The sequence below is a fragment of the Hylaeus volcanicus genome, chromosome 4 (genome assembly GCF_026283585.1).
Source record: "Hylaeus volcanicus isolate JK05 chromosome 4, UHH_iyHylVolc1.0_haploid, whole genome shotgun sequence".
In the NCBI taxonomy this organism is placed as follows: domain Eukaryota; kingdom Metazoa; phylum Arthropoda; class Insecta; order Hymenoptera; family Colletidae; genus Hylaeus; species Hylaeus volcanicus.
The window spans coordinates 27,249,749-27,271,555 of NC_071979.1; the positions used below are offsets into that span (position 1 = coordinate 27,249,749).

General features: G+C 44.1%; 1 protein-coding gene across 6 annotated transcripts in view; it reads left to right on the forward strand.

Moving 5' to 3' along the window:
- Window positions 1-21,807, forward strand: part of LOC128875646 (RING finger protein 44) — a 30,904-nt gene extending 9,097 nt beyond the window's left edge. For 3 of the 6 annotated variants that reach the window (XM_054121402.1, XM_054121403.1, XM_054121404.1), the window contains exons 2-10: window positions 15,156-15,634; window positions 18,085-18,286; window positions 18,377-18,464; window positions 18,541-18,644; window positions 18,893-19,498; window positions 19,794-19,997; window positions 20,109-20,404; window positions 20,516-20,819; window positions 20,993-21,807. In XM_054121402.1, the coding sequence (XP_053977377.1) occupies window positions 15,402-15,634; window positions 18,085-18,286; window positions 18,377-18,464; window positions 18,541-18,644; window positions 18,893-19,498; window positions 19,794-19,997; window positions 20,109-20,404; window positions 20,516-20,819; window positions 20,993-21,067 (2,112 nt within the window). In that variant the 5' untranslated portion in view covers window positions 15,156-15,401 and the 3' untranslated portion in view covers window positions 21,068-21,807. The remainder of the gene's footprint in view (window positions 1-15,155; window positions 15,635-18,084; window positions 18,287-18,376; window positions 18,465-18,540; window positions 18,645-18,892; window positions 19,499-19,793; window positions 19,998-20,108; window positions 20,405-20,515; window positions 20,820-20,992) is intronic. The other 3 variants (XR_008456859.1, XM_054121405.1, XM_054121406.1) reach the window with 3 other exon arrangements.

The following is a 21,807-nucleotide window of genomic DNA, read 5'->3' on the forward strand; positions in this document are numbered from 1 at the left end:
GCAGTCTTATTTTGAATTGGTTCCTGTACGAATACTTATTACACCGACTGTACTTACTCGTAATTTTGGTAAAGCACCAACCTTCCGAGTCCTCAACCCGATCTCTCTATTTGTCTTGGTTATTCGAACGACATAACAAATATAACAAACTTCAATTTACGCAAAATCTGCTCGAAAAATATGTAGGAATGTCGGTTAATTATTTCTCTACCCTAAAATTTATTAATCATACAAATATATCGCAGTCTTATTTTGAATTGGTTCCTGTACGAATACTTATTACACCGACTGTACTTACTCGTAATTTTGGTAAAGCACCAACCTTCCAAGTCCTCAACCCGATCTCTCTATTTGTCTCGGTTATTCGAACGACAAGCCGCGGTAGCAATTATTCGTTATTCCAAGCTCTATCGGCGTGCAAAGCCTCATCGATCGACTCGACTCGTATCTAGGGATCTTCCCTTGTAAGGACGCGAGAACCGTAGGCACCGTTCCCCGGGATGGGCGATGTCCACTTCCTGAAAAAACCCAGGTGGACCCTGCCGCCTTTCTTCGGCTACCACCTGCCCCGTCCCTCGCAACAAGCCGTTCTCGCCAGCGCACGCTCTCCGTGCAGACGATATTCTCATCCAGCCTGGCCTGCCGTCTCGTTTCGAAACGAGAATGCGTGAGCTGTAATTCCACGTCGATCGATAAAGAAAACGTTTTCGATTCCCCTCGCGTTTTGTAGCAAGAACGAACGGGCGAACCGTAGGCGTGCGCCTCGGTTCCGATCTAACGAAATATTAACGACAACACCGCGAACGTAGTTCTCGGATTGCCTCTATTAGTAGCGAGCCATACGGGGTGGAGAGAAGTTGGTCGGTTCGATGAGGATCGCGTGAATTTGCAGTAAATTTGAAAAGTAAAATTTGGGGAACGTTACGTTAGTAAGAGTGGCTTTAATGGTTCGTAAATGTATCGGGTTGTCCAGAAAGTTCGTGACAATTTTTAAGAAAACTTCAACGGCACATTTGAATCGTAATATATATTTATCGAATTACGTACAGTGGGTGTAGAAAGTATTCGTACACCGATCAATTTCCAATAAAAAAACTGTGTAAAATTGTAATTTATTAACTTATTTATTTATAAACAATGACGTTCTACATATTCTCGGAAATGTCTAAAATAGATAGATTACAAAAGAAAAATAGCTATTTGTGTAAGTTGCAAAATTAACAAGAAAAAAAAAACAATTAATCGATAGAAATATCGAAGCGACAAGTATTCGGACAACTGTTTAAAAGTACTTTACTGGAAATTTGATGTTTTCTAATTCGCACGGAGCAATAAACTAATGTGTTTACGTTACAAACTCTGCTGTAAATGGTTCGTCATAAGAATCGTCCAAATACTTATTGCTTGTATACTTTCACCCACTTTTCCCATCTTTTTGTTAATTTCACAAATTACATTAACTAGTCAATGTTGTTCGAACTATATCTATCTTAGAGACTTTCGAGAATATATAAAGTATCACTGATTACAAAAAAAAAGAAGTTAAGAAAGTACAATTTCACAGAAAAGTTTTTTGAGAAATTGATCGGTACACAAATACATTCTACACCCACTGTAGGTACCATTTTGTTCCACAACCTTTCCACCTTTTAAGGGATGTACATATACATGTTATTTTGTTTTCATTTGTTGCACCACCTATCAAAAATCGCCATGGACATTCCGGACAACCGAATATTTGAAATCATATCTAAAATATTCTCAAAGTTACAAGTAGCATTATATAAAGTCTCTATAAGAAACAGTTGATACTTGGACTCCTAATGTGACTTCTCCCCTCAACACGGTCACTGTCCGTGACCCGTATGCGGGTCACAGCATAGTGCTATTGAACGCGTCGCTAAGGGGCCCGACAGTGAACGTATTAAAATATTTCTTTTATTTACAATCGGTGTTCTCATGAAGCTATTCGGTTATATCGTAGTAATCTACCGGTACGAACCTATAAGCTTGCGTCGATTCGATTGAAAAAGTCGTTTACTGCTGACCCTCCCTTTGTTAATCGTAAGGTCCCCTTGTTAATTGTCTGTCGGGCCTCTAAGCTCCAACGGTTCACGCTGGTCTTCATCAAACCAAGTTTCGACTTTCCGACCTAGCCCGGACTTATCCTCTCGCTCCTTCCCAATGCTTCTGTCCCTTTTGGGTCGTGCTCCTTTGAAAGCCAAGAAATTTCCTTGAACACGGTCGTTGGACGATGACAGAGAGGACCGACGGAATACACTGGCCGTTTATTTTCGCATTGCGAGCGGTTCATCCGTGAAAATGACGCGTTTGTAGTGGCTATGTACTCGAAACACTCGAGTAGCTTGAAATTCGTACCGAACGTAACTGTGTTTGATCATTCGAGGAATAGAGTCAACAGACCCTCGTTCCTTGGGCACAGTCGAAACGCTTTCAGGGCCCCACGAAACGTCCATTTCGTTTATTCTACGGAAAAGGCTCTGTTGACGATTTTTGCTAGTAGCCAGTCCCATCAAGATTCGTTCTCTGTATGTTTGTTGAAGAAATGTGTCTAAAGAGAATTTTCAACGTTTCGACCATTACAGTAGCCGTATCTGGCTTTTATCCGTCGCCATTTTTCCACTTCTCGAAACGTTTCGAATAGCCAGACGCCATTTTCCAACAGCTTTACTTCGCAGTCTCTGCGTGTACGACGCTCGGCCCGTGTCGTGGTTGTTATTAATCTTCCCGATGACGTCTACGCGACGGTAGCACAATGATAACAGATTCGAAGCTGTTTGCACGTTCGTGGAAAGACGTGCATTTCGCTCGAAAGCTCGCTATAATGAAGTGTTGCTATCTGTGACGTGCCCTTTCCAACGAAGTTGCAACAGAAATTGAAATGATCGACGTCTTATCGATCAATTTCAGTTCTGCTTTTTTTTCTTTCTTTCTTTAAAAGAAGTTAGGATTCGTTCTAACAGCGCGATCTTGTACAGCTGTGTTTACCTAACTAAGCGACGTAATTACTGAGAGAGAGGTGTCTTCGCAGCCAAGGGAAACGCGAAAGAAATTTTGTATATAAATGCGGATAACTCGAACAGCTCTTTCAACATTAATACATTAATCATACATGATTTTATTTACATTTTCGAACGTACCACTTGTATCGTTCGATCGACTTCGTCGACTCTATATTTTATTTCCAGGAAAGTGTCGAAACATATTTGCATCTTCGTGACGTGTATTTCGCATTATTTGTTGTACGGAGAGCAGTGAATATTATTTATTTATTAGCGTGAGAGTTTTGTAAGCATTCGATTCATACGTAACTTTTTATGTTCCTCTTTCAATTAATTAAACTAAACAAACGAAAGTTTGTTTCGTAGAAGCTGTCTTACAGCTGAGTTTTCGTTAAATTTTTATGTAAAATCGCGTCATCGTTGAATTCTCGACGTGGTCTCGATTCCTCGCGATGATCGATAGCGGAATATCTTGGTTCAGTTGCACGTTAACGTAAGAATTAATACTCGAGTCTCCACAGTCCGGAACGTTGGCAGCGATATGGAAACTAAGCACTTTATACTGTTTATACACGTCCACGTGGTATTGTCATCAGAACGTCCACGATCGCCTTTTGTCGATCTGTCACAGTCGAAAATAATCAGGCACATATTTCCTTCGCGAAAGGAAGCGTGTGCAACACTTTACCAAGTTCACTGTCGACTCGAGAACTCTTTTATGGAGTTCCGTAAAGATTCCGCGCGTCATTTCTCCGTTCTGCCTGATGAGATGCAATTATTTATAACAGGCGTCCTCGCGCTGCGCGCATAAAAATTCATAGAGTTGGATCATTTTAATCTGCGATATTTTTCTTTTTGAATATGCAACGCGAGTACGATTCTGTTTGATGTTTCCGTGTCGCGATTGGAAAAAAATTCCAAGTCACTCCGCGAGACCAGAGTTCGTACCCCCCTAACACTTATTTTTCGTACAAACTCCTACAAAGGATTTCTTCTGTTTTTTTTTTTCGGTTAAAATTCACTCTTTGGGACCTATTATCTTTAATATCGAAAATAGTAGCGTTCTTATAAAATACAAGCGTCGTGAAATAAAACCTCGTGTTCCAAGATTGAAATAATTTCAAAGTTGTCGGGAGTAATACCGTGAATATCTAGAAAACGAAATTCGTGATTATATCGTAAACCTTGGAATGGTACAAGCTCCGGGGTTCGAGGTCCCCCAATGAGTACAATAAAATTGTAAAATGATTCGTCGGGTGGGCGAGTCGCTAAGTAAGAAACGTTGATCCGTGTACCTGGAAGAACGTTCGAGTCGGGTTCCCCAGGTACACAGTTTACGGCCGAAATCCTCGAGCGGCGTTAACATCCGATGACTCGGCCGAACGACGTGTCCCGTAATTGTCCCACCCTGTACACAAAAGGGCAGGCTAGAATCGTCGTGGAACTCTCGCGTTCAGGTTGCCTGGGTGTCGCAAGTAGTCGAGCAGACCGAAAGGCTCGGCCTGGTCGGTGGAAAGCGCGACGTAGAAAGTCCGGGGCGGATTTATGAATAGCTCCGCTACCCAGCGCCCCCGCGCCTGACGACGGCGGAGGAGCGAAGGTGCACGGACACCAGGTGAAAAGGCTGCAGACGCGGGTCGCCACGGAAACCTTTCTCGAACGAACCTACAACGTTACCTGGGACGATTGTTGTCGCGCTCAGACCTGCTCGTAGGGAGAGGACGAGCCTACCTCGAGGGCTCTGGCCACAATATCTATCATTATACGAGCCAGGGGAAACGTCGGGGATGGGCTCATCTCTCTCCATATACACGGTGATTCGTTTCAATCGAAATGATTAAATGTCTGGACGGATGAAGCTATCAAAGGAATATTTTCACGAAGGCTGTTTGATTTAGTTGCGTAGTCGAGGAGATTTGAAAAGCAAATTAATTTCTTTAATCGGGACTTTATGTATCTTACGTATCATTTATCTTAGATATTAGGTTGTCCGAAAAGTTTCTTTCGCTTTATTAATGAGTAATACATGCGCAATAGTTTATGTTTTATGTTACATTACCGAATTGTGCACGATTCATTTTGCTCCATTACTGTTACAACGTGAATATCTATGAAATTAGATTTGTCTATTTATATAAACACGACCACATCAAATAATTGAGTGCAGCAACTCGCGAAAGGAACTTTCGGGACAACCTGATACATGGCCATTTATTGTAATACGAAACCTTAATTCTTTTTGACCAACCAGCGGCCAGCGTTCTATGGAGGATGTATGCCTTTAATGCACTTGGAATATGCAAAATATACAAGCGAATAATATACATAAAATAGTAATCATTATTATTACATGTGATCTGTTATCGCAAGCTGGCTAACGATGACTATGATGATGGCAATGACACGTGTACATTTTGCTATTCTACATATTTCCATGCGCTATAAGTGCATACATTCTGCATATTTACTCGAGCATCCATTTGCATACAGAAGATTGTTTCGAAGTAATCGATATTTCGACGAACAGAAATTCTTTGGTAAAGTCATATTTTCGAGGTTTTCGAGATTATTTGAAGGTCGACGAGTCTCTAGTGTTATTTTCTCTCTTCTTCTTCTTTTTTTTTTTTTTTCTTCGAGAATTCCTTTCGGCCATAAAGTAGGATACCAGAAATCATGAGACATCGATCAACATGCCCTTCTCGGTTACGCAACGATTATTGCGACACCCTGTACATATTTTTCTCTCTGTAATTCGCTGCTGCGGCATGCGGGCACGGTGACGCATACGGGCGGCTCTTTCTTTCTTTCTTTCTCCCACTTTCTTCGAAGTCCTACATCTGTTTCACGAAGGAAACGAGGGGCTGGGGGTTGGGAAAAACGACGGGTAAAACTCTTGGGGTACCCTTCGGGTTGCAGCTCCGTGGAAATTTGTAGTTCTTTGTGACGGATATGCGGGCGTGCGTGCGTGTAGCGCGTTTTTTAAGGTTATGGCTTGAATCGTGTACGAGGAACGTTGGAAGAAGTATTCGAAGGAGACGCTCGGGAGTGAGATTAATGGAGGTTCGTTAACTGCTCTTATTGGGGAATTAGGGCTGCCCTGTCAATGGGTGGGTGTCGTTTCATGCTTTTTAATGTTTAACGATCCAGTGGTTCGGCGAGTCTGAAAATATTTCATTATACAGGGTGTCCCAAAAATGTTGTAGGTCCTTGAAAGGGGTGGTTCGGGAGGTGATTTGAAACAACTTTTTCCTTTGCAAAAATGTCGGATGGGGCTTCGTTGAGGAGATATTAACGGAAAACACTGACCAATCAGAGCGCGCGGATACCGTTGGAGCGGCCGCGGTAGCGAAGGCTACGCGCTGAGCGGCCGCGTCAGTATCCTTCGATGCACGTCGAGTCACTTGTTCGCGTACGGGAGCGGCTACCTAGCGCGTAGTCATCGCTATCGCGGCCGCTCCAACGGTATACGCGCGCTCTGATTGGTCAGTGTTTTCCGTTAATATCTCCTCAACGAAGCCTCGGACAACAATTTCGCTAAGGAAAAAGTTGTTTCAAATCACCCCCTGAACCATCCTTTTCAAGGACCTCCAACATTTTTGGGACACCCTGTATATTCATTATGTTAGTTGTAGAAATGAATTCGTTGCCTTTATATTGATTATTTATTTTGTTTGTTTGCTTATTGTAAGTAGAAATATTGGATCGGCTGGAAAGTCCATGCCGATTTTTAGTAGGCGATACAGGTCCGAATATATCGGAATGGCTGAAAACAAATAATATATGTACATCCCTTAAAAGGTGGAAAAGTTGTGGAACAAAATGTACATATATAATTCAATAAATATATATCAAAATTCAAATGTGTCTTTGAATCTTTCTTAAAAGTTGGCACGAACTATCTGGACAATCCAATATGTACAAGTCATTTTGTTACATAAGAGTACCAACCTTTACGAGTCCACAAGCTAATCTTCGTTACAATGCATCTACAATTCAATGATTTATAATTGGCAATTTTGTTTTTGCTATGTGCTATCTAGCACCGTTTTTAGATTCGTCTGGATACGACCGTGTCGTTTTCTTTTTCCGTTTCATTTTGCTGTAACTTGGAGGGAGCCACTCACCTATGCTCAAAGGACGAACGAATCGAGACGTACGAGATGCGCCTATCGCGCGTTCCGCTTGCACAGGAAAACGCGTGGGTACCTCAGGCTAACTCCTAGGAGATACTAACTCCGGAAAGCCAGTTATCTGACCGTGTATTTTTGCCTCGGAGTAAAAACTTCGTTTCAACGGAACTTGTAGCACGGATCGCTGAACGAATGCTTCTTCGAATTGCAAAAATCAGGCTCACTCGTGCTTTATAAATCGACGACGATGCGTTGGAATTCCAGGTTGAAATGAATATCCACGGTAGAAAAAAAACAACTCTTATAGTGTATGTTTTCGATAGCTTTGGTTTAGAAAAATCCTTTGATATCATGGAATATTTACAAATATATAAAAAAATGCATCAAAAGTGTAGAGAACGACTTTTTTTTTCAGCCTTCGTTTTCAAGAAAATCGAGTTGGAACAGTCTTGGGGCTCGCGCTCTACAAGAAGCCCCGCGAGATCTTCTACGTCCATTTTCTCAGAAACCAAGCTTCGTATGGAAAAAAGTTATTTGTAGAATTTGACTCGTTTTATTCCATACGATTATTCGTATAGTTGTATTTTATATGTTTAATGATCGTACCTTTCCAAGGTTCCCTATCAAGGGTTTGCCTCCTACTTTGCAAAACGGTAGCTAGAGTGAACCGTAGACGGAAACGAGTGAATCGTATAAGGACGTATAAGTACAGCCTCGCCAGGTCACGACGCTAATTTCCTTAGGCAAACCGTACGCGTAAGGACTCGTTAGTCATCGGTTGTGACTAAGAAACGTTGGAAGCTTGGCTCGCCAAGTTTTCCCTTGTTCCAGGACAAATTTGTTTAATGGTCATAGAGCGTACGAATACTTTTGTGATTAACTATACATATATACAAAACTTGCAATTTAACAATAATTCGGTATAATCCAGGAAAATGAGTCTACGAATAACGCAATGATTACATATTGTATAGATTTTCGTCGCTCCAGGTATGTATTCCTTATTCGTCGAAATGTCAAAAAATGTTTCAAATAAATCTCCAAGAGAATGAAATTCTACGGAAAAAAGTTAGGTAAACTTTTTCCCTATCTTCTCTAACAAAGTCGTATAAAGGTCCCAAACTATTACGGGGCACGCTACGTTCATTAGTTTCGAGTATAAGCCCCCTTTGGTGGATTTGCGAGCGCGGCACTGGCTTCATCGACTATAAACAAACGCGGACACGCGATGCACCGACGCGTACAGTACTTATAAGCAGAACAGGCTGCCGTTTCCGGATCGCAGACGCGGCCCGGTTCGTTCATTTCGTGAAACCAGTAGGTCCAGTTTAGCGGGGCTAAGCGTACCTGTTATACCGTGGGTCGCATAAATTAAAATGTCGCGAGTTAATCTCGTCCAGTCGCTCCCGTAAGATAAGGCAGGGGTGGGACGATGTGGGAGACTGAATAATTGTTTGCACAGCTGATTGGGAATATTTGATTAGGTATAGAAATTAATTTTAAGCCTTTTTTATAGTAAACTTAGTATTTATTGAAAAAAGAGTACCGAGCATTGCTGTAATCACATCGTAAACTTCCGATCGTTCTCTTGGTCGCATAGAAGTGTGTTGGTCACCGATTAATAGTAATCAACGTTTGCAGCAGGGCTAAATTCTCAAGAGAAGAGAGAAAAGCCGTTGCCTGACCGGTACATCCTTTGAAGACCAAAGTGGAAATTTCTCTTCCCCATCGCTCTTTCTCTCCCTGTCCGCCGTCGTGTTTCCATCCCTTCGTGTCCTCTCTCTCTCCAACTCTCTCCGGGGTGCCAGCCAGTTTCGTGATACGAAGCGGTCTGGATCGATAGAGGACTGAGCTCCTTCGAGTTCTCTCGAGCTGGCGATTCCTGGAAGATTCGAAGGAAGCATTTTCGAGGAGAGGCGAGACTCGACGCAGGGTTTTGACCTGACGTAGTCCGTCGTCGCCCTAGGGACCGCCTTTTGTCGTTGCACCCAGGCCTTTTAAGGGCTAGTCCACTCGACCGGCCCTTAAAGTCCGCGGCCACACGTTCGTGAGACACGGAGGCCGCACCAGCTGTTGGAAAATCGAAAACGCGCAGCTGCTGCCTCCTCGAAACGCATAAATTCGAGCCTTTGTGGCGCCTAAGTCCAATTTTGCTTCGACGAGAGCCCATCGAGAGTTTTTGGGGATGAAACCTACTCGTGGGAGTCGTCGTTCGAGATCCTGCGGCACTGGACTGGTCCAACTCCACCTCGGCCGCGCTGAATTAACGAGTTTCGGATCTTCGACTCTTCCAACGCTATAGAAAACTTTAGAACCGGCTGGGGTCTGATTGGTTAGACTAGTTCCCCAACTCTGAGCTCGTGGACTGTTATCTCTAGACTATTGGGTAGGTGTAATATTCGCAAACTGGTTGGCAGCTGGAGCGTGATAGGCAGAATCGAAGTCTTCGGGGTTTTGCTTCGGTTGTTACATATTCCTCGTCGGATTGTATTTTACATTTAAGAATCAAATTTGTATACCCAGGAGTTCCTTGAAAAACACGCCACGAGGATTTGAACTCGTTACCCATAGATTGGCAGTCGACGCCTTAACTATCTGGACCATTACTACACCCTACTAGTCGTGTTCTTATTTGACTCGTTATGTAAAGACTTGACTCGCACCTAGATCCTTGTTTCTAGCGCTAATAGTTCAAATATGTGATAATTCAAGTTAGATTCGATGCTAACAAAACGGTTGCCGTCCATGTTCGACAGAGACAAACTTTGATCGGCATCTAGGCTATCGGTAGGCCCGTAACTGTAGGAAAGTAACCTACACCGGTGTTGATTACAGCCGTATTTCGCGACTCACTGATGGGATTATTAAACTTGACGCGCACAGAGATCGTCTGACCCCGTTCGAGCCAGCTTTTGATCACATTGTTGTCTCGAACGGTGCACGCGCTTCTCGCGGACTCCTTCGTCCCTCGCCTCGACGGTTTTTGCGTTTGCCGTTTCTCGAGAGAGCCGCTTCCACTGCAGAGGAGTTTAAAGGTAAACGGGTTTCTCCGTGGACACACGACGCTGCATCATCCTGAAGCCTCTCTCGTCCTGTTCAGTTTTTTTTATAACCGAGAATTCTTTATACCTTTATAAGTTAACGTGCAAGGTCCTAGGAAAATTATTAACGAAAATGATTGGCTTCTTCTAACGATGAAATGAAAGAAAAATTGCGTCTTCGGATCGTCGAGTTCAAGTTGTCAAGTTGGTAAGCGTCCGAGATCGGTGAAACCAAGTTCCACGGACGCGACACCCCTATTTCTTCTATTTACATATAAAAAGCGGAAAAATTGAATCGAACAAAAGGCTAAAATGGCACGTGACACCACTCACGTGCGTGCGAGGGGAGCACAGGGACATCGATGCGGTAATTTGGTTGAACGTCGTAGCCCTTTGTTCGTCTCGTTACTGAAATTCTATTCCCCCTAGAGAAAATGGACCACCGATACCGCCGCTACAAAGTCAGCTAGGTTTTTATCATTGCAACAAAGGGACGTGTTAGCCGTTAAATGGCGCTTAATAGCACCTGTTAGGCTGCTTTGCTTCTTGCGTTGCTACTCTTAACGATATACAGCACCGATGGATACGGCAAATATGTGCGGCATATGGTGCACCCTGACGACGCCCTGTGCACGTGCACTATGTTATCTTTATCGATGGAATAAATGTCGTATCAACGACGAAACGTGTCATTAGGGTGTCTCGGAAAATATCGCGCTCTTCGAACCTTTCATTTACTTACAAAAGAAGCGTCTCGAGCTGTCGGAACTGTACAAAATCTTAACAACAATCGTGGAACCGTCGCTCAGAAGCAATTTTTCATACAAAAAGAGATCGAAAAGTCCTTTGCCGTTTTGCAATCCAAAGTCTCGTTACCTAAATGCAAGCGATTAAAGTTAGCAAGCGCGACTCCCAACGCACCGCCATTTTGTGGCCCCAGTCAGCTGGTCTTTGGGTTGCGCACTCGTTTCCGCGCAGGTGTTTGTACAAAAACTTGAACTGCTCGTATGTATCTCGACAAGAAAGCTTCGGATTGCGAAATGGAAAAGGACTTTAATATCATCGACGGTATACAAATGAGAAGAGAAGGAAGACACCTCATTGTCCTTTCGCTCTGTGATCTCTCTGGACGACCAGGATCTTCCTCGGCTCGACAGGATGATCCTCTAAGGGTACATGTGAAGAGAACGATGACTAGGCTGCAGATTTGATATTTAACATACGTAACATATACATAATGTATGTTGAATATATTCTACGATTATTATAACGATATCGTTATTTTATTTTGCATAAATGCATGTAACTTTTGATTATCCACATAAAATCCACAGTCTAACGATGACTTTTCGTTTGGGAATATTCTGTGATCCTTCCAGATGCTCGTGTCTCCCACTTCCGGTTGGACTATTTCATTTCACACGTCTACCCATTGTCGAACGACCATCAACCGTTATTATCGCGAGGATAATAACGAAGTTTGTCGCCTATCTTCCGTGGAATACTCTTATCGCCTTGCGACATATGGCGTGTTCACCTGGCGCCTAGACTACGCGAGTGTTGCTTTCGATACGAATCCAACGATGGTCGTTGGAAAATTTACATAAACCCACAGCTGACAGAGAGTCGTTGGTACTTCTCGTGCGTCGCATTTCCGTCGACGACAGACGTAGAACGAGTCCGAGCAAATCGAATCGCAATAGACCGCAGCTGGGTCGTCGAGGGGTCTGACGTTTAGGGGTTCCTCTCGCTCTGGAGAAAAAGGCACTCTGAACAAATCTTTGAAGTTTACCCAACCTTGAACTGAATTCAAGTTCCAAGCTCTGAGCTTTGAGCTCATACACAAAATGATCAGAGTTCTCCAGAATTGTTTCTTTTAGATTTTTTTAAATCTCCAGACTCGAGTCGCGACTCGGTCGGCTTACTGCTACTCTGAAATTTTTTTCCTCGTGCTAGGGGCCCACGGGCCGCAGAGGAGCAGAAAGAGGCTGGCCCAAAGCAACGGGGCCTGGATATTCCGGTTCACTTAATCGTTTCTTTCGAGTTGAGATCGTGGCCGGGCTACACTCCCTCTCTCGGCTGGTCCCAACCGAAAAAATGAAAAAAGATTGGCCGCTTTGGATACACAAAGGACTCAGAAAACCTTCTAGCTCCGCCCGTAGAGCGCGGCTACTCAAATTGTCTGCCGGTTGTTGTCGAATATCGTGACGGAAATTTGTATGGGCTTGACGCGGCTATACAACGTGTCTCGTGAAATACGTAACGTCGCGACAGATGCATCGTTATTCGTGAAACTGTACGAATAATGAAAATTCGCTACCAGATGATACGATATTTACAATTCTTAAAATGATGTGCTTTGAAGCGATCGGTAATCGCAAAAATTTACATGCAATTTACTCTGTTGGTCCCATCGGAACGAATAAAGTATTCAAGTTTAACTAATCGAAGACTCGATGATACAAATTTATACATCTCCCAACTAGTTGGATCTAGTTAAAACGGGCAACATCACGCTACGGTGTGTACGTGCATCCTCTGTCCATTTGCGCATGAAGCTTCTCGTTCTTCTCGTTATTCTTATGCAGCCCTGTACTTCTTGAATAGTCTTCTTGTAGTGGTTTCCTGCACAGACCTTTGGTATCAGGGATACATTTATTGTAAACTCCCTCCTGCACAACTAACTACAACCATCCAGCTAACTGCAATATTTTTCATCATTGTCTAATGCAGGAATGGGCAACGAGGATCGGTAATGACAAGAGCACTCGTGGTTCGTGAGACACCGCTATAGAGATATTATAGATAGAGCAGAGGGAAGATCTCTGTGCTTCTGTGAATGTAAAATATATGTAATTATTAGAAGTGTAAACGATAACCATTTATCATTAACACACGAATGATATAAAAATACTCTGTTATAGAGAGACAGATAGGACACCACTGTCTAGCTCTCTTACTCTTTCTATAATATCTCTATGCACTGTTGGATATCGCGCGTGTCGCTACGAGCCAAGTGACGTCACGCTGAAACGTGATTGGCGGGGAGAGAGCGTAGGAGTGGGGTTAGTCAGCGCAGCAGAGCCTACGGCGTGCACTGAGGCACTGACGGCCGTCGCATGTGTTACACACATGCCTCCCTCCCCTGCTGTTGCTCCCCTCAAATCGCGTCTAACGTTGCCCATCTCTATTCTCTAGTCTCTAGTCTAACCCTAGCTTAGACTCGTTTGTTTGTGAATTTTCACCTTATTTTGTGCTTCTAGCTCTGCGCTAAAATAATGTCGAAACGTCACTCGTGCTTCGCGTGTCGACGAGCCATCGAAGAGGAGCGATCTCGTCGAATCGTTCGTTCGAGAGCACGCCACGTTCGTGGCGCAACGATCGTCGAAACCGTTGAGCGGACACGAGCTCAGCAGACGAAAACGTTCGCGAGATAACGAACACGTCGAGTATATTTCAAAGCAAACCTCGCAACAAAATAAATTCTACGGCAAATATTGTTTTTTTAAACGAGTCGTTCGACCTCTGAACATCGCGAGGAATGTTTCTTTGCTTCCTGTTCGATGTTACGCGAAATCTGGCATCGTCGACTTACGAATGACGCAGTTGTTTCTAATGATCGATCTCGTCGTTGAATTTTGACGCAAGAGTGTACTTTTTTCCCCTCATTTTTTGTTTGTTCTTTATCTGATAACCGGGAATGAGCGCGGTCGAAGCAGAATTAGTACTACAATCGAGGCGCGTACTCGGCGCGTGGTTTCATAAATATTCCCGCGGAATTATTAAGCGCGATTTGCATACGTCGTTCGCGCGAATCGCTCCTTTTCGCGGGCTCCGCGGCGCGCAGACGGTGACAAAAGCAAACGTTTGCCAATGGCGAGCGAGAGACGAGGATCAACGAGAACGTTGAACAGCGAGGGGTATATACAGTGACGGACAAATGTATTTAGACAAACAGTTTTAAACGGATTAATTTTTGTCACTTACATTTCTGATTATCAGAATGCGGAAATATACGTAACGTACGTTGAATATATGTTGCAATTCGTTGAAAATGAAGAATATTAGTTGTCATAAATAAGAGCCACAGTCTATTAATATGATTAGCATTTTTTCCATTTTTGTTTAAATGTATTAATTTCTATTTATTCCTTATTCTCTCATATGGAAATGTTTGTACGAATACATTTGGCTTGGATCCTGTACGTATTGGCACGTGGAAAGCTAGGTGGCGCCAGTGGCGCAGAGAGCTTCCATCCAAATGCCAAGAAAACGCATCCGAACTGGTCGCCACGCGATTCGAATGCATCGCTGAATGTTTTACTCGAATCGCTAACAACCCGTTCCCCCGTGACGACTTTTAATCACGCACGGTATCGCGTAATCTAGGCGGACGCGTGATTCGCCGGATGTAATCGCGAATTAGCGTGACAAAATAATGGTTCAACTCTCGTTATTTTTTCTTTTCAAATAATTGTAAACTCGATACATTCCAAGTCGATTTGTCAAGTCGGTTAAGAGATTACTGGAATCCACTTGAAAACTATCGAGTTTATCTTTCGCCTGCAAGCAATTCTTAATTTTTAAATAATTGTTACTTTGCACTGCATGGTATGCTCCTCTGAAAAACACTTTCAAACGGTTTTTCATACCGTCGTTTTTACGATGGCGATCGTTAGGCGTTGAAAAACATCCTAAATAATATATTGTAAACGACACGACCACCTCAAATTTCGAATTTATTCGTGGGGTGTAGCGTCACTGTCGATTTTGATGAAATTAGCGGGGCCTTCGAGATCGGTAGTCCCGTACCTGGCGTTTCGAGCAACACATGCAATATGGCGGCGAGCTCGGATGTTCTTTCGACGTTTGGAAAGAGCGAGCAGGAGGTTGAAATCTCCTGAAATCATCCAGCCTTCCTCACTCGCCGTCGTCGTAACGTCGTTCGAATATCTCGCCAGGTTCGATACCTCGGAGGACTTCGCGCTGGGCGTGCACGTAAACAGGGGGCCAGAGAAAATACGAGCCGAGCGAAATTGCACGGTGAGGTTAACCTCGCCGTTTCTGCCTATTCGACAACGACACGAACGAGGAAAAGAGAAGAGATATATACGTGCTGGTGTCGTGAGAGCGAGAAGGTAAAAGGGGTTAGGAGTGGAAGGAAGGGTAGGATAGGATCGAAAGAGACAGAGCTCGAGGGGGAGGGAATGAACGGCCCTGGGAGTCATCAGCATCGCGGCTTGGGCATGCAGGGACGTTACAGGGGCGTAGTAAGCGGTGGCAACCCAACAGGGCCTCACTCGCGTCCACCAGCGCCACCTCACGGCCGCGGTGGATGGCATCCTCATAATCAGCACCCTCAGCACGCCCAGATACCTCAGCAGTACAACAGCAACAAGGAATATCCGTATCGACAGTGTCCACCACGCTTCCATAACGGGTATATAACGACACCGTGTACTTTTCGTCTGTTTACGAAATTTCGAGCAATGTTTCTTTCATTTGGAATATCCGGGACGATAATTAATTGGTAATGTCGTACCAAACATTATCCTACGAAACGTAGGACTAAAACGCTTGGAAAACCATTCCCAACTAATTATTTTTAAGCGTGCAATCATTGGAGTTGTTATTTTCTTGCGAAAACAAGGTCCAAATCGTTGTTCTGAACTGTCCAAGTAAAAAAATCATTGCACTGTATCGACGACAAAACGGATCAAAACTTTACAATCGTTAAATAATTTTGTTCCCTTTTTGAGAACAATCGCGAGTCACACGAATCAATTGATCAATGAAAGTAGTACATATTTTTCTGTGGTGCAAACGCGCTACTCTGTGGAAACAAGGCCCTAGGGAGTGTACGCTTCGTAATGTAACTTCCACTTTAGGCCAGTTAGGCTAAAGGAAAAAATTGTTAGGCATGGGACACGACTTCGCGATGACAACACAGTTGATAAACACGCAGCGACGCTTTTATGTTACGCTAATCGTCGGTAAGCAACATGACGTCACTTGCGATTTTGAAAGAAATGCATGTAGGGTCGTCACTGGTCAGAGTATTAACGTGACTTTACAGTACGTGAAAACGAAACTTAAAGGCGGCCCTGGGTAAGCGAGAGCGAACGGTCAGCGCGAAAGTATTCTGTTAAGCGACGCGTACAGCCTAGCAAGTGTGTATTTAATTTTCAGAGTAACCGACATTGAAGAGTCCGACGATTCTAATCGACGATAATAAACGCGCGCAGGGGTGCCCCTCGCGATGCACACGTTACGACGCTGCGTGTTGCAGACGCTGCAACGGCGCACTTTTGTTTCCTCGTTCGTTGGTTCAGTCGCGTTCGGATGCCTCGTTAAAAAACCACGCGTTTCTTTCGATTTTCCCTGGTCGAGTCAAGCTGCTTCCGTTCGGGGGCATTTCGTCACCGGAAACGCGCGAAATCGCGCTGGGACGCTGGTTGTTGAAAATTTAACCGCAGTCTATGTTTACGCGACATATAGATAGGAGCATTCGCATGTGAAAAAACGCAAACGTTTAGCTTACTCTCTCGCGTGGCGATACGTTTGTGAAAGTGTATCTGTACGTACGATCACGTTGTAAATAGAATAGAGAACATGTACACGAGACGTATCCACGAATGGCACGGTAAATGTAGAGCGAAAAATTGTCCCGTGTAAATTTCGAATCGTCGTGCGATTCGTTTCTGCATGAGACACCAATACAGCACACGACCTTCGATGTCCGACTGGAATCAACAATCTTAGCATTCGTTAACAGAGTAATCATGATTTCTTCGTATCTACGAATGCTTGAACATTTTTTTTTTTTTTGTTTTTTAAATTCTATTTCTTCTTTTCTCTGCGTGCCATGTTTACACGTTTCTTCACTGGTTATCTTGTTTAGCATGCAAACCGTACGAATATCAGTTCTGGATGAGTATAAGCATACAGTATTCTTCCTTCTGCGTCTGCATCTTCTTGTTGCTGCGTATTTTATTAATTCGCGCGAAGGGGTCCTACGTTATCGACCCAGATCGAAACGTTTAAAACAGGATCCACGTTCGATCGGTTACCGACAGGCCACTCGATAGATTTAGCGTTACGTATCTATTTATTGTATCGTTGAATGATTCGCGTAAACACGACAGGGCCTCGTCATACGACGGCCATCGCATTTATTCAGCTGCGCGATGCTAGAAATAATACCGTGGTTACTTCGTGACACGGTATCTAGTCCAACGGAACGCTTTATCGCGCGTTCGGTTTAGTAACGAGTTACGGATAAGAGAGCAGAAATGTCGTCGCCATGATGATAATTGCACGGTATAGGTCCGCGCCTCGTATAGGTGTGTTTATCGCTAACAGTTCCTCTGGCATATTCGAGCCGTTAAACCGGTACACAAGATACTAACTCTACGAGCAGATCAATACACGTCGTTGGTTAAGAATCGGCACGAGGATCACTTTTTCTAAATTACGCGTGATATATTACGGTGAAAGTACTTGGAAGATTTGCCGCTCTCGTGGCGCCGTTACTTCTTTTCGTATAACATTCAACCCAGATTCGATTGGGTGGTTGTAATTTCAATGCAAATATTTGTACGAAGGGAAACAAACGTTTAAATTGCTTGGAAAAGAATAAATTCAATTTCATAGAAATTTTACGTTGATTCGCTATAAGAGAGAGAGTGACCGAGAGGTTAGGTTTCTATTACAAAATTCACGATAATAAAAGGAAAGGCTACGCTTCGGTTAGATACATACATACGTATCGTTTACTATCGATTTTAACTTGACTTTATGGAAAAGGGCGTCGGTTACTTTCACTGTAACATAATTAGGGCGATTTTATGATACGATTGTGAATAATTCGATGGTTTTGTACACGTTTAGGGATTGTCCTGGGGTTGGTACGTCTTCCGGGCCAAACGGTAAGGAAGTTTCGTATCACGGGAACGTAGGCGGATCCAGCGTGGGGTATAAACCGCCTCCGCAACATAGTCCGCAATCGAGAGGGCCACCAGCACATTTTCCACAAGAGTCGGTGGGCCCACCTGCCAATTCTCCGCCATTGCATATCAACATCTGCGGCCAAGTAAGTGTTCCTCCTATCTCTCATCGTACATACACGAAAAGCGTTTTTACAAGATGAAAATATAAACAAAAGAAAAAAATACTCTCGCAGGAGAACACGATGCGTGGTCCATTATTGAACATGAGTCCAGGCCTTGGAGCTAGCGGCGTCGATATGGAGTACCGTAGAAGTTCTCAAGGTATATTCGGAGTTTCGAAACGGTCTATCGATCTTTGCTACTCGTACGCGTCTCCTCGTTGCGATCCTCCTGAAAGTAACGACACGTTTTTCAGCCACAAATCAGCTACCTCTGAGCCCTGTACAAATTCAACCGTCGCCGCCATATTACAGACAGCCTAGTCAAGACGATGGCAGAAAGGTATATGCATTTCTTTTTCGATTAATCAATTTTTATATTTTTTACGCGATTGTACGACGATCAGTATTGAAGTCATCATTTGTTGATTTGTTGATAAGCATATAAAATACGTAACATAATTAATGACAAACAAATACATTTAGTGTAACGTCGTTGAAAGTAATGTGAATAATTCTAATAAATTTATGTATTATTTATAGCTTGAATAGCTTGTTGAATCTTAGTGAGTAACGTTAATTTCGTTTCAGAGCGAGTCCCCATCCAGAAAGCGTCGCCGAATATCGCGTAACGGCGCTGTTTCCGGAATAGAAGTCCGGGAGACAACACCTCCGTCGCCTACACCGTCGCTGCACACGACTCTACCATCTATATCGTCCCTGCCATCCCTGCCGACGCCACCGCCGTGGGAATTCTCGCCAGCGCCTCAAAGACGATCGCCTCGCAATCACATGTCCACTCGCGGCAGCCCGACGATTAGAAATCGTTATCAGCGTTACACGGATTCTTTCGGGCTGTCTCATCCTTTTCTGCCCGGGCACAATTCCCATCCGACGATTCACAGTTCTCATCACGGGATCCACGGTTCTCATCACAACATTCACAACTCCCACCACAACATGCATAACGCGCATCAGACGCATCCCCATCATCCAGCGGGCACTGGGCATCACCCAGCGCAAGGAGCGAACGGCCCTGTGGTCGTCGACGTGGGGCAAGTCGGTGTTTCTGGGTTGGGGGTCGCCGTTAGCGGGGAACCGCTTTGGCATCCTCCGACGACAGGTTACAGAATTCCTTGTCAGCTGCACAGCATATACACGCCGCCTGCAGCGCACGCGTTCGCGCACTCGTGTCAGGTAAATATTCGTTCCTCCCCGACGCGATCGAACGATTCTCCACTGCAGCGTTTCCCAAACGCTATAGTCGTTTCCAACTACGCTGACGTTCCGAACCGTACAGGCTTATCTCCAGGGCTTGTTTATTTAGATTTTGCGCCTAGATCGGCTAGGTTTTCCTTTAATATTATTGATAAGTTTATTTAGGGTACGTAAAGGAAAAGGAAATGCGCCATTTTGGTTAGGACGACGGAAGTGCAGTACTCGTCTTTATTTCAATTTATTCTTATTGGGATTAACGAGCATATTTCTTCAGGTCACCCATCACCACAGTCACTACTCACCAGCTCATCCGACCCACCCGGGTCACCACAGTCTAGTTGGTTCGATAGTTGGCGCTGCATCCAGGGGATATCCAACGCCAGCCGGAGGTCCTGTTGCGGCTCTTCATCACGCTCACGCGCCTCCGCCGCCCGTCCATACTACTCATTACACTGCACACCACCAACTTTCGCAACAGGTACAGAAAGAAAAAAATCCTTGTTAACCAACAACAAAATCCTACTCCCATGGATTGCTTCCAATTTTGTCTCGTTTTTATCTATATAATATTTTTCTTTCTTTCTTGCAGCGAGAAGTTGAACTAGAGTTAATCGAATCCCATCACCATCACCGAGACGGGGCTGCCGCCGGTGCCCCACTATCGTTACCACATTCGTACTCGCCACCAGCTCTTACTCAAGTCACGACACCACCTCCCATGTTGCTGTCGGAGAACGTGATAAACCGTCATTTGGAGTTGTTACAGCACAGAACTCGACGTGCCGCGTCGAATGTTCACACGCTCAGACGACCAAGGTCGAACAGATGGAGAGGCACGCCCCCGTTACCACCAACATCTTATCCAGGATTCTTGTTGCACTTCTTGTAAGCGTTACGAAGATGATCATACCGCGTTTAAATCCCAACCTCGTTTCTATTATCAATGATACTACTGAACGACGAAACAATTAGTCAATTGTATTGTTTCAATTTCAGAGCGATGTTCAGCAACCCGCCATTATCCCCGTACAGTCAAGCAGAGCTGTCGTCGCCCGATTCGGTGACTGAGAATTACGAGGCTCTGCTGTCTTTAGCGGAGAGACTTGGCGAGGCTAAACCACGAGGACTGACGCGTGCCGAGGTCGAACAACTGCCTTCGTATAAATTCAACGCTGAGACACACCAGGGAGACCAGACGAACTGCGTGGTCTGCATGTGTGACTTCGAGGCCCTACAATCGTTACGTGTTTTGCCGTGCTCTCACGAATTTCACTCCAAGTGCATCGACAAATGGCTCAAAGTAAGTGACATGCTTTGTTTATGCTATTATATTGTCTTTCATGTATAGCACTAAGATCGTGTCATAATTTTTTTGTTCGCTCAAGAATATAGTTACACCTTTGTACCTAAGCGTATATTATTTTATTTTATTTTATTTGGTTAGTACAGTTTGTTGTAACTGAATCGTTTCAGTCGAATCGAACGTGTCCAATATGCCGTGGAGATGCTGGAGAATACTTTGGGAACAGTGGCACCGGTAGCGACTGACGCCGAGCTGCCCAAGTGCACTAGCGCCAACTGTCGCGAGTCTCAGGGACACTACTTCGCGCGGAGCTTCCAGCCGTCACGCTGCTGGTTTGTGCAAATTTATCTTGATAAGCGTTCGCGCCCTTTTCTCTAGCCGGATCGACGGATGGGGCGTCTTTTTTCGTCAACGATTGAAAGATTATCCAGCCCCAGAAATCGTTCACGAATAAACGTCGGCCTGCGTCATTCTACGCGACGAGGAGGACCGTGGAAGAGCAACAGAGAAACAAAAAAAGTCCATTCAGGGTATGAGATCATGTCTGGTGTCGAGAGAAGGACCGTAACGAATAATAAAGGTACACGATTTTAAATTACAGCATGCAAAAAAGAATTTGTACGAGGCGAATAACGGTTGCTGCGTTTATTCCATTGTTTTCTCTGGGGAATAGAGAAAAAGTCGGAGAGAGAGAAAGAACGAAAGAGAGTATGTATGCGTAACGATAATAAGCAATCAACCGAGATTCGAGGAAAAACGAAGATGTCCGAAGAATAATACCAAGCTACCCAATACACGCATTTCTCGTCAGGATCGCAGAGAGTCTGACTACGTCCCGTTCGTTTGTTTGTTCATTGTAGACGCTTACAAATTCACGGATCTAACGCTCGTTTGTTGTTTGTGTTTGCTATACTTTTATATATATATATATAAATATGTATAGTGTCTCGGGTTTGTGTACATAATTACCTGTATACCGCGAAAC